The sequence below is a fragment of the Danio rerio genome, chromosome 12 (genome assembly GCF_052040795.2).
Source record: "Danio rerio strain M-AB ecotype USA chromosome 12, GRCz13ab, whole genome shotgun sequence".
NCBI lineage: Eukaryota > Metazoa > Chordata > Actinopteri > Cypriniformes > Danionidae > Danio > Danio rerio.
The window spans coordinates 51,837,501-51,851,426 of NC_141032.1; the positions used below are offsets into that span (position 1 = coordinate 51,837,501).

General features: G+C 34.7%; 1 protein-coding gene across 23 annotated transcripts in view; it reads left to right on the forward strand.

Annotated features, from left to right (window-relative positions):
• Positions 1-13,926, forward strand: part of kcnma1b (potassium large conductance calcium-activated channel, subfamily M, alpha member 1b) — a 101,128-nt gene that overhangs the window by 74,817 nt on the left and 12,385 nt on the right. For 13 of the 23 annotated variants that reach the window (XM_087277152.1, XM_087277140.1, XM_087277141.1 and 10 more), the window contains 5 exons: positions 5,527-5,559; positions 9,199-9,298; positions 11,054-11,162; positions 11,653-11,877; positions 13,625-13,817. In XM_087277152.1, coding sequence (XP_087133278.1) covers positions 5,527-5,559; positions 9,199-9,298; positions 11,054-11,162; positions 11,653-11,877; positions 13,625-13,817 — 660 coding nt within the window. Of the gene's footprint in view, positions 1-3,360; positions 3,737-5,526; positions 5,560-9,198; positions 9,299-11,053; positions 11,163-11,652; positions 11,878-13,624; positions 13,818-13,926 lie in introns of those variants that run through there. The other 10 variants (XM_087277137.1, XM_087277139.1, XM_087277144.1 and 7 more) reach the window with 3 other exon arrangements.

Below are 13,926 nucleotides of genomic sequence, written 5' to 3' on the forward strand. Positions count from 1 at the left end.
ATTTGTGTTAACTTGCCTAATTAACCCAATTTAGTACTAATATTTTGCAAAATAAGGTGTTATTTGCCGTTTATGTACTGCCATCATGGCAAAGACAAAAGAAATAAGTGATTTGAAATGAGTTATTAGATTTAGAGCTATTACGTTTATACTTGTGTCTCTGGTTAAGACTGAAGAATAATAATTTAATAATTCTGTCTTCAATTGTATCTATAATTAATTTTTTGATTTATTCATTAGCTCTCTTTTTATTATTTTTACTTCTTTTACATCATTTTTTAAAATGTATTTAATTATTTATTTATTCATATATTTATTTATTTATTTGTTTATTTACTTTATTTATTAATTTGTTTAATTATCCATTCATTTATTTATTCATTTATTTATTTATTATTTATTTATTTATTTATTTATTTATTTATTTATTCATTCATTCATTCATTCATTTCAACATCTATTAAATTATTAAACCATCAAGATGAATTTGTTGGAATTAAATTAAAGATTTTTTGCCACCATGTTCCCCAGTTTGCATTTAATATACAGTTAATGTCAGAACTATTAGCCCCCTTTTCAATTTTTTTATTTTTTCTTTTTATTTCCCAAATGATGTTTAATAAAGCAAGGAAATGTTCACAGTATGTTAGATTATATATTTTTTCTTCTGGAGAAAGTCTGTTTTGTATTATTTCGGCTAGAATAAAAGCAGGTTTTAATTTTTATACTCCATTTTAGGGACAAAATAGTTCGCCCCTTTATGCTGCTTTTTTCCATTTCCAACAAATCATGGTTACTTGCCTAATTACCCTAACCTGCTTATTTAACCTGGTGAAGCCTTTAAATGTCACTGTAAGCTGTATAGAAGTGTCTTGAAGAATATCTAGTGTAATATTATTTACTGTCATCATGACAAAGAGAAAAAAAATTAGTTATTAGAGATGAGTTATTAACACTGTTATGATTAGAGATGTGTTGGAGAAATCTGCTCTCTGTTAAACAGAAATTGGGGAAAAAATAAACAAGCGGTCTAATAATTCAGGGGGGTTAATAATTCTGACTTCAGCTGTATAATGATAATAAAACTGTATAAAACTGGAACTGAATCTTTCAGATGAGTATTGTGGAGGATGTTTCTGCGGAGGCCGCTTTACCACTGCACACATTATTAACCTTTTCTCTCTTTTCCACCTGAAACAAACACACCACAAACATCTTCTCAGTAATTGACTCATTTGCCATTTTCCCTTTCTCTGGCTGGCCTGGATCTGATCATTCCTTCACTCTCTGCTAGTGTTGTATTGTGAGTAATGACTGTCTGCATCTGTCAGCCTGCTGCATGTGTGAATGTGGACTACATTTCCCACAATCCCTCTGTCCTGCACCGCTTCATCAGCCCGAGACAGCTGCACTTTTCACTAAAATGCTGGCTTCCACACTATTCCTTCATGCTGTCCCGACACCGATCGATTTAATTGACTTAATAGTTTTTGCAGATTTAAGTGGACTGATCATTAATTAACATTAATTAAGCTGTCTCAAAGAAAACTCTTAAAGAATTATGTTTCAGCTCATTTTAAATAAGTATTTTAATATTTTCTATAGTTTTTAAAAACTTAAATCAGAAAAAAAGTCATACTAGGTAAACTTTATAAAATTATATTATATTATATTATATTATATTATATTATATTATATTATATTATATTATATTATTTTTTGTTATGTTGTTATGTTATGTTAAATTATATTATATTATATTATATTATATTATATTATATTATATTATATTATATTATATTATATTATATTATATTATATTATATGTGAAATTAATTACTAATTTTAATTCAGTAATTTATTATTTTTATTTTTATCAGACATTGTCAGGTGTAAAATGGTGCTATTCTTTTTTTATTCCAATTTTAATCAAAATAATTAAATAATAAAATGTAATTAATAAAATTAATGCAATAGTAATGTATTGTGTTTTAAATTTATTAAGCATGCATGACATTTTTTAACTATTTTATTCATTTTGTTTATATTTAGTAATTATTTATATTCCAAGATATGTATAATTGCTCTGTTATATTATGTTATTATATTATATTATATTATATTATATAAAAATTAATTACATAACTGGTTTTACTCTAAAACTGACATTATTATAAAAATAATAAAGTTAAATTATATTACATTATTTAAAAATATATTTTAAAGAACTAATTTTACTCTAAAATGTACAGGAAAAAAAAACAATATCTAAATTTATGTTTCAAATTTGAGTTTTTTTTAAAGATTTTGTTAGGGCGCAGTTCCAAACATGACCAACAGGTAACAGCCATGCTGCATTGGCGGCCATATAAGGGCACCCCACTTCTTATTTATAAGTATTTTTTGTGGCTTAAGTGATATAATCCATAATTTGAATAATTTTTTTTACAGTATTTATACACTAGACAGTATTGTGTAGTATTGGAAAAATCTTGGACCTGATAAAAATCTTTCCACCATATATATGTAATATAATATATTGAATTAAACTCCAGCTGACATCAAATATTAACATGGATATTAAATATGACATAAAAATCCATATGTTTAAAATATCTTTGTACTATTACTATTATAAAATATGATGCTATTAAATGTAGATCTGTTGCTACATCCCTTGTCATAATGATTAGTAACTAAATTACTGTCACAACAAAATATTTTTAGCTAAATTATCTGATGCCTTGCCCAATGACATATAATGTGTCAAGATTAGTTCTGCTTTAGAGAAAGATATTATTTTTTAGAGTCATTAAAAAGTTTTTTTTGCAGCAAACCCTTCTTATAAATTTGTACATTTCTGTCCCAAACAAATATATTCCACAAATTTATCAGAGACCTTTTCAATGTCTTAGTCAAGATGAGTAAAATATTATTATTTTAAATATGTAATGGCAAACATTTAAGGAGTTCAGGTGTAATGAATATTTACTATTTTAAAAACCACAACAGCACACATTACAGCAAGCTCCAGTCATCATCCTCTCATTCACCGCTATGCATTTCCGTGGTGTACTTACATCTCAAAAAATTCAATATTCGCACATTTAAAAAAAATAAATAAACCAAGACTGGAGATCTGTATCCAGCCATAATGCTGTTGAAAAATACCCCAGATTTTCCTATGTAAAGTTTTTTTGCATAGCATCACAGCAACTGTGTTTTTCTGAAGGTGTACCCCAGGGCTCGGTCTACAGTCCGCTGTAGTTTCCTGATGTCCAGCTTCTGTTAGTGCTATATTTCTCCCATCCATTAACACACTTCTCCTCCTCCTTTCCCTTCATCACCACACGACCCCAGACAAGAGTTTCGGCTACAAGAGAATGCGTCTGGCATGTTGTGTAGCTTGCGGTGGGGCAGAAAGTGGCTGCTCGTGCATGTCAGACAGTGTGGCTAATAACAAGGAGGTGTTACAACGCTCCTGTAAGTGAACGCCCTTGTAGTGCTCTGTGCCCGTATGTGTGCCTGCTGGCTGGTGCAGTGCCATCTGACGTGGTGCAGGCTGCTGTAAGCCCATTGGATGTGTACATTATTTGGCCTCCTGCATGCTGTTTATGTGTCACAGTTTATGGCATTTTAATTCTGTGAAACATTGCACTGTATTTTAAGCTGTTTTATTTTTCGCTCAGCTGTTTTGAATGATGCAGTCCAGATTTGTGTTGTAGTTCATACTGTTTTATGTAAAAAAAAAAAAAAAAAAAGATTTGTAATATTATGATTGAAATTACTACATTAAAAAACAATTAGTTGACTTTGATTAATAATTTTTAAATATTTTATGTTTAATAATTGTTGAAAAAAATTGTTGACGTAAAAAAATTATTAATAATTAATTATTTATTTATATTTTAATAAAAGTAAAAATCTGTTAATTGACTTAAAAAGCTTAATCAACAATGCAATATTTGTTATTTAATAACTGTAAAAAATGAATTTTTAATTTTTAAAAATGATTAATAATTAATTATTTGTTATTTAATAAAAGTAAAAAAATTGTTTACTTAAAAAATTACTAATATTAATAAATATATATAAATTTTATTAATAACAATTATTTAGTAATTGTAAAAAACAATTCGTTGACTTTAAAAAATATTAATAATGAATTAATTTTGTTTTTAATAATTGTAAAAAGCGATTTAGTTCACATTTTAAAAAGACTAGTAATTAATTGATTATTTATTATCTAATAATTGTAAAAAAATTTGTTGGCATTTTAAAAATGATTAATATTGAATTAATCATTTGTTATTTAATAAATTTAAAAAGCAGTTTTTATTGACTTGGAAATGACTACTTATTAATCAATTATTTATTTAGTCACTGTAAACAACAATTTGTTGACTTAAAAATATTAATGATTAATTATTGTTTTGTTTAATAGTTGAAAAAACAACTAGTTGACTCTTAAAAATGATTAATTACTTATTTATTATTTAATAAAAGTAAAAAGCAAGTAGTTGTATCAAAATGTTTATTTTGAATAATTTATTATTTAAGAATTGTAAAAAAAATGTGTTCACTTTTGAAAATGAAATATAATTAAATATTTGTTTATTTAATATTATAATAAAAGTAAAAGACAATTAGTGTATTTAAAAATGCCAATTAATCAATTAATTGTTATTTGTTAATTGTAAAAACCAATTAGTTGACTTAAAATATTAATAATTAATTATTTATTAATAATGTAAAGAACAATTAGTTGAATTTTTAGTTATTAGTATAAAAATTATACTAATAAAAGTAATAATAAAAGTAAAAAGTAATAAGTTATAATTAATAATAATTACATTATTTGTTTTAGCAATTGTTAAAAAAAAACTATTAGTTAACTTTTTAAAATGATTAATAATTAATTATTTGTTAATGATTATAAAAAGCATTTAGTTGACTTTTTAAAATGCCTACTAATTAATTATTTATTTAATAATTCTCAAATAAAACAGTTTGTAGACTTAAAAATTATTAATAATGAATTATTATTATTTAATAATTGTAAAAAACACTTTTGAAAATAAATAATAATTAATCCTTTATTTATTTATTTATTTATTATTTAATAAAGTAAAAAGTTATTAGTTGACTTAAAAAGAATAATAATTAATGCATTATTTGTTAATGAATATTGTAAAAAAATGAGTGTGTTGTAGACGTTTATGATTCAGATCATAAGAGTTGTATAGTAATGTGAAATAAATACTGTAGTATTACTGTGTGCATGCTCTTTAGGTTTATTTACTTCTTTAACTTTTTTTTTTTTTTTTACATGACAGTATTTGATATTTTCACTGGAGGGACAGTTCTACACACACTCTTGTGGGATTTTGTTTGCTTTTTGGGGGATTTATTTGCTTTTTTTATCTGATTTATATTTATCTTCAGCTGTGGTTACTCACTGCTTCATCATTTCATTGCTTTCTCTGTCTCACTTTAACATCATTTTGTCTTTCTGCATTTTCTCAGCTAAAAGTAACTATAACGGATACATCAAATCAAGTAAGTGTCGAGTTTTACTGATGTTTCTAAAGCTCTCGTTGCTTCTTCCTTCATTCTTCCAAACCTCTTCATGTATTTCTGATAAGACAGGATTTTGTGTGGTGTATGTGTGTAAATTCATTGTACTGGCGAGTATTTTGAAGCAGGTGTCATTTCAATACTAGTTATGCAATGAGAGCTTGTGTTTTTGAACATTTGATTGTAATTAGTGGATGTATGAAGTCATTTAAAGACCAGAAACATGTATGAACACTGTAGTTTTACTATAGTCTGCGTGTGATGATCTCTCCCAACACTAGATGGCGCTGCTGCACTGAAATAAGGATTCTATGGGATCAATATCAAATGAAGACATTATTAAATAACAGTGATGATAATGTTAACTGTATATTATTAAGAACTTAAGTAATATAATAAAAATTATTTAATTAATTAAAAAAACAATACACTCTGGATTTTATTTTTACTATTAAAAATAATTATAATTACTATTATATATAATGTATTTCTCTATAATATATTTAGTATGATAATGGTGATGATTATTATTATTGTTATTATTATTGCGTTATTGACAAATGTAATAATAATAATAATAGTAAAAGGTTTCCCGTATTATTAATAAATATACTCAAAAATAGGATCAATATTAAATGAATACATCATTAAATAGTAAAAAAAGTACTTTAAAACTGTTAAACTGTAAATTATTATATACTATAAAACTATTATAAAATATGAAATGCAATAATAGCACATGTAGAACTCTAATATGTAATACTGTATGTGAACTCTATAGGCGGACGGCTGCTTCTCACTTAGGGATGCTGTTTATGCTAATGAGGGAGACTAGTGGGCGGGGCACACTCACAACTGGGTTTGAACCCCGCATAAAAGTATGCAGCACTCCAGCAGGGATTAGTGTGTGATGTTGAGTGTGTTTTGTGTGTGTGTGTGTCAGTAGCGGATGAGTCTCAGTGTCCCCGTCCCGCCGTCAGATCCTCCGCTGTACTGGCCGCCCGCGTCCCCGTGCCGTTAGTTAATTACCGTAAAGGCTCGACTCTGTCTGCGGATCACCGTAAGGGCCTGCCTCTGTCTCCGGCCGCCTCATACCTGCACAGACTGAGTCTGGCCAGCTCTCGAGAGCTTCAGCGCAGCCGTGAGGGTGTTGATGATGAAGGTGTGCGTCTGCACCGGGCCTCCAGTCTGCCTGTTAAACACAGACACCCCAGCACACACTCTCTCTGTAAGAGCACCGCAGTGTGTGTGTGTGTGAGAGAGACTAACAACATAACAGTGCTGAATTAAGTGAAGTTTGTTTATAAACTAATTTGGAGAGGATCATGTGCTTATGCTTGACATGAATAGTCCCGCATTAGCCAATCAGGTGATTCCTAACTTATTACAAATAAGTTCTCCAGATCTACCTGAGCTCAAACTCCCCTCTCGCCCTGCAAATGAGAGAGACCCCAGGGCTCGAGGATATTCTGAGCTCAGGGCTCTCTCCCGGGATAGCATGCCAAACACTTTTTATAATAAATCATCAGCTAAGTGTGAACTCCTGAATCATGGTTAATCACACCCACAATAAATGCTTGTTTTGACGTAAGAGAAGACAGATGTGTGTGCATGTGTATTATATACAGCTGAAGTCAGAATCATTATCCCCCCTGATTTATTATTTCCCCAATTTCTGTTTAACAGAGAGATTTCTCCAACACATCTCTAATCATAACAGTGTTAATAACTCATCTCTAATCACTGATTTATTTTCTCTTTGTCATGATGACAGTAAATAATATTAGACTAGATATTCTTCAAGACACTTCTATACAGCTTAAAGTGACATTTAAAGGCTTCACTAGGGTAATTAGGGTAACTAGGCAGGTTAGGGTAATTAGGCAAGTGATTGGATAACGATGGTTTGTTCTGTAGAATATTGAAAATAAGGCTATATTTAATATTTAACTGTAACAATTTTGACCTTAAAAAATTAAAAACTGCTTTTATTCTAGCCGAAATAAAACAAATCAGACTTTCTCCAGAAGAACAAATATTATCAGACACACTGTGAACATTTGTGAAAAATGTAAAAAAGAAAAAAATCAAAGGGGCTGAATAATTCTGACCTCAACTGTACATACTAAAAACTATACAAACCTTTTTTTCATAGATATTTAAATTTCTGTATATTATTCCTCAAATATTTTCCAAATGATGTTTCTCAGATTCAGGAATTTCTCACAGTATTTACTCTAATGTTTGTTCTTGTGGAGAAAGTCTTATTTGTTTTATTTTGGTTAGAATAAAAGCAGTTTTTAATTATATCAAAGCCTCTTTAAGCTCAATATTATTGGCCCCTTCAGCAATATTAGTGTTGGATTGTCTCCAGAACAAACCACTGTTATACAATGACTTGCCTAATTACCCTAACTTTAACCTAATTACCCTAACTTTACCCTAATTACCCTAGTGAAGCCTTTACATGTCACTGTAAGCTGAACACTAGTGTCTTGAAGAATATCTAGTCTAATATTATGTGCTGTCATCATGGAGAAATAAATCAGTTATTAGAGATGAGTTATTAGAACTTGACTTCAACAGTACTTTATTGTGTTTTATGTATATTTTCTCAAATATGTGCATGCATTAATGTATTTATAAATACATATTAAATACACACAGCATGTATTATGTCAAAACACACTTTTATTTTGAATGTGATTATTAGGGATTAATCTTTGCCCAGCACTAATAATAATAGATAATAACACTACACACACACACTAAACACAGGAGAAACACTCGATCAGTGTGCGTGTGCAGTGCAGAGGTGTGATATTTACAGCTGCAGTGCCTAATTAACAACTAATTATTTTAGACATTTAGAAAGGATTATAAACTGTTGCGAATCAAATCGAGAAAATAATCAGAAATTAAAAATTCCAGAAAGCCAAAGAAAATGTTGGTTTTATAGATAAATCATAGTTTTATAGTCTATAGAGTTATAGTTAACAATGATCAGATTATTGTTACAAATGCAATCTGTTTGTAGTAACTAATTAATCACAGATATTTTATAATATTTTACAAATTAAAAGGTAATAATTTCTGAAATGTAGTTACAAATCCAGTTTTATAGTTTTTGAAATGCACATTTTTTTATGCAAACCTAAACTTTGTATAGTTTTAAAATGATTTTAAAAATGTTGCAAATCTAAAGATCGTACAGTTTTTGTAAAGTGGATCTAAAATAATGGAAACTGATCAAATGTGTGCTTAGAGTGCAGGACATGTCAAATAGAAGTTATAATAATAATTAGTATATAGTAATAATAATAATAATAATAATAATCTGTGGTTTAGAGCTGCTGAAAGATGTCCATGGGTCAGATGTGAATGTCATACAAACATAAAAGGTTCCATAATTCCATAATTCCCCGTTTCTGCTTCATCGCTCTTCAGTGTTGTGTGTCTGTGTGTGTTTGTATGTGTTTATGGCATCAGTGTGTGTGCATGTTTGTGAGATCTGTGTGATGGTGTCAGTGAGTGTGTGTTAATGCAGCATGTTTCTCTGTATGTGTGTGTGTGTGTGTGTGTGTGTGTGTGTGTGTGTGTGTGTGTGTGTGTGTGTTGCAGTAGTGGAGGAGGAGCAGCACTCTTCTCTCTCCCCCAAGAAGAAGCAGCGTAATGGAGGAATGAGGACATCCCCCACCTGCTCCCCCAAAAACCTCATCAGGTCAGACACACACACACACACACACAAATACACACACACACACCTCATTAGCACACACTCACTGACACCATCAACAGATATAAACGACTCGAGCCGAGGACTCAAGAAATGAACGAATCAAATCGTCTCCTGGCTCTGACTACGTATGATTCTCTTCAGTCTCTCCCTTGATGAATGAACGACTCAAACCCGACTGAAGAATCACACAGTGAACGAATCTCCTCCTGCACCTGTGCAATGTGCGCATGAGCTAATGAACGAATCACTCCATGAGACGACTCCTCAATCCAGAGTCACAATATTGATTCATTCAAATTAAATGAATCGTTCAAGAATGACTTCTCACTACTGTCTGGTTGATGGAGCTTTCCACAGCATTATGGGTAATGTAGTGTTCCTTTATGAATTCAACAGTTCATTTATTCATTCATTCTCTTTTCAGCTTAGCCCTTTTATTAATCTGGGGTCACAACAGCAGAATGAACCGCCAACTTATTCAGTATATGTTTTACACAGCGGATGCCCTTCCAGCTGCAACCCATCACTGGGAAACGCCCACACACACTCATTCACACACATACACTATGGACAATTTTTTAGCTTACCCAGATCTCCTATAGCGCATGTGTTTGGACTGTGGGGGAAACCGGAGCACCCGGAGGAAACCCACGCCAACACGGGGAGAACATGCAAACTCCACACAGAAACACCAACTGACTTAACGGACTCAAACCAGTGACCTTCTTGCTGTGAGGTGACAGCGCTACCTTCTGCGTCACTGCACCGCCTGAATTCAACAGTTAAAAGTTGAAAAGTGAAGTTATTAGGACATATGAATGGCCACTTCTCCAACCAATCAGAGTCAAACATGGCAGCTCCAGCCAATCAGAGCCACACAGCCACAGTTTCAGCCAATCAAAGGCCAGTTTGATTTGTCTTTGCCATTTAAAGAGATGGTGTGTCAAACTGCCGCTCCTTCAGCCAATCACAGGTCAGCAGGCCACACGCTTGAAACTTCAACCAATCAGAATCTAGTGAGGTCCGGCTAATCAGGGGCCGGTGGATCTATGGTTGCAGCTTCAGCCAATCAGAGGTTAGCAGGTCACATGATTGAAACGTCATACAATCAGATGCCAATGGGTCACAAAGCCACTAATTAGAAGCCATGGATCACATGGCCACCGCACCAACCAATAAGAGGCCTGTGTGTGTGTGTGTGCCATCAGCCAGAATCAGCCGTCCTCCACTGTACTGATGAATGAAAGAGCTGCTGCTGAATTAAAAACACACATTAATGCTGAATCAGGACATGAGGAGAACGACTTCTGAATACTTCAAGACAGCCGCCGCTAATTATTCATGTTAAATCACAGTCATTAATTAAAACAAGTCAAACTTACAGCGAAATATAGATCATACAGTTATTACAGTTATAGATCATACAGTTATATATACACAAATAGAGAAGTGTGTGTGCATGCGTGTGTGTGTGCGTGCGTGCGTGCGTGCGTGCGTGCGTGCGTGTGTGTGTGTGTGTGGCTTTACTGTACATGATGTATGATGACACCACATGGAGGAAAGTCTCTGATGATGGAGGAAACACACTCATAATAGCAGATGATGGACAGCCTGTTCTCCATCAGGTCCTGTACACCGGCCGGGACTCCCAGGATCCTCTTCTGCTGTATCAGTCAGCACCGCAGCACTGAAAGATGAGTTTGACCAATCAGAGACTGTCTGTGCTCTTTATTTCAGACACGATCCGCTGCTGGAGATGGAGACCATGGATGAGAACATCAAGAAGTATGATTCCACAGGGATGTTTCACTGGTGTCCATCGAAGGACATCGAGAGGGTCCTCCTGGTGAGAATATATTCATTCATTCATTCATTTTGCTTCGGCTTAGGCCCTTTCTTCATCAGGGAATGAACCGCCAACTATTCCAGCATATGTTTTACACAGTGGATGCCCTTCCAGCTGCAACCCAGCGCTGGGAAACACCCATACACACTCATACACTACAGTCAGTGTAGTTGATCAGTTCCCCTATAGCGCATGTGTTTGACTGTGGGGGAAACCGGAGCACCCGGAGGAAACCCACACCAACACGGGGAGAACATGCAAACTCCACACAGAAACACATCTTCACCCTGGCCTGAGTTTGTGTTTCAGTCTCCAGATACTGAATTTCATGTTTAAATACAGAAGATACCTGTGTTTGTGTGAACAGAGTGTAATATTGTATGTATATTGATGGTGTGTGTGTGTGTGTGTGTGTGTGTGTGTGTGTGTGTGTGTGTGTGTGTGTGTGTGTGTGTGTGTGTGTGTGTGTGTGTGTGTGTGTGTGTCTCAGACGCGCAGTGAGGCGGCGATGACGGTGTTGAGTGGTCATGTGGTGGTCTGTATTTTCGGGGATGTGAAGTCTGCTCTGATTGGCCTGAGGAACCTGGTGATGCCGCTGAGAGCCAGCAACTTCCACTACCATGAGCTGAAGCCCATCGTGTTCGTGGGCTCACTGGAGTACCTGAAGAGAGAATGGGAAACACTGCACAACTTCCCCAAAGTCTCCATCCTGCCCGTGAGTGTGTGTGTGTGTGTGTGTGTGTGTGTGTGAGTGTGTGTGAGAAAGGGAGAGAGTGTGTTTGTATAAACACTCCCAGACAGAAGTCTTGTGTTGGATCTCGGCTGTGAGAGCAGCAGATAGTATCTGGTCTTCTAGTTGATGATGTGTGAAAGTGTCAGAAGGTGGATTTCTCTGCTGGATCATCTGCTGATCTGCATCAATCATCACCAATACTGCAGAAGACCTACTGGAACCAGCATGGACCAAGACTCTTACAGAAATCAGTCAAGTTTGGTGAAGGAGACATCATGGTTTGGGGTTCATTCAGTATGGGGGCGTGCGAGAGATCTGCAACATCAACAGCCTGAGTTACAAACCACAGGAGAGGGACAATTCTCCAGCAGGATAGCGCTCCTGCTCATACTTCAGCCTCCACATCAAAGCTCCTGAAAGCAGAGAGTGCTCCAGGATTGGCCAGCCCAGTCACCAGACATCAACATTATTGAGCTGATGAAGGAGGAGGTGTTGAAGATGAACACAGAGACTCTTGATGAGCTCTGGGATCCTGCTGAAGCTTTCTTCTTCATTCCAGATGACTTTATTAATCAGTGATGTGAGTCATGTCAGAGATGTATGGATGCAGTCCTCCAAGCTCATGATGGAGTCAGACACAATCTTCATTCTGTCTCCACTGCAGCAGGACTTTATATTCTATACTGGACATTATTTCTGTTCAGTGATGACACTTTAGTCTGAGCAGAGTCAGACCGCACCGTCCTCATCAAATCAGTCAACATCAAGACATGATCAGATTTATTGAGCTCAAATCAGCAAAATCTAGAGGCCTTCACCTTTCATAGAGACACTTCTGACACCAAATCACCAACTAGAAGAACAGTTAGTGTCTGTGCTCCTCAATCTTGGACTTCTGTCAGGTAGTGTATAGGTACAAGAAAAAGTATGTGAACCCTTTGGAATTACTTGGATTTCTGCATAAATTGGACAGAAAATCTGATCTAAGTCACAGCCTGGACAGATTGCAGTTGTTGAAGGAAAAGTGAATTTCAAAGTTTATCAAGACATTCAGCAGGAACTGTAAGAGCATCTGTCCACCAGCTGAAGCTCATCAGAGGATGGGTGATGCATCGACCCAAAGCAGAGAAGCAGAGGACGGCTTCAACAGATGAACATACTCCTTCAGGAGAGTCCTGAGCTCAACACGTTTCAGATCCTGTGGCATGACCTCAAGAGAGCGGTTCACACCCGACATCCTAACAATACTGCTGAACTGAAACTGTTTTGTAAAGAGGAATGGTCCAGAATCCCTCCACACTGTCCAGGCCTGGTCTGCAGCTACAGAGAGTGTTTGATTCAGGTTACCGCTGCCAACAGAGGCTCAACCACTTATTAAACCCAAAGGTTCACTTACTTTTTCCCACCCTGACTGTGAATGTTTAGATGGTGTGTTCAATAAAAACAGATAATGTTTGTGTGGCATTAGTGTGAGCAGACGGTGTGACTGAAGCAGGACACGCTTTCACTCCAATTTATGCAGAAATTAAAGCAATCCTGAAGGGTTCACACACTCTTTCTTGCAACTGTATGTGTCTGTATGTGTGTGTGTGTGTGTGTGTGTGTTTGACTGCATGTGAGAGAGTTTGTGTGTTTGTGTGTGTGTCCATCTGTCTCTACTGCAGTTAATGATCTCGCTCCGTGACCCCTGCATGTGTGTGTGTGTGTGTGTGTCTTTTCTCCTCTTCAGGGAACTCCTCTGAGTCGGGCTGATCTGAGAGCAGTGAACATTAATCTGTGTGATATGTGTGTAATCCTCTCCGCCAACCAGAACAACATCGACGACGCGTCTCTGCAGGATAAGGAGTGTATTCTGGCGTCACTCAACATCAAGTCCATGCAGTTTGACGACAGCATCGGCCTCCTGCAGGCCAACTCTCAAGGTGTGTGTGTGTGTGTGTGTGTGTGTGTGTGTTCAGTTATTTATATTGTGTTTTAATTCACTGCAATTAAATGCAAAAATGTAGTAGAAAAGCAGACGGTCAGAGAGAA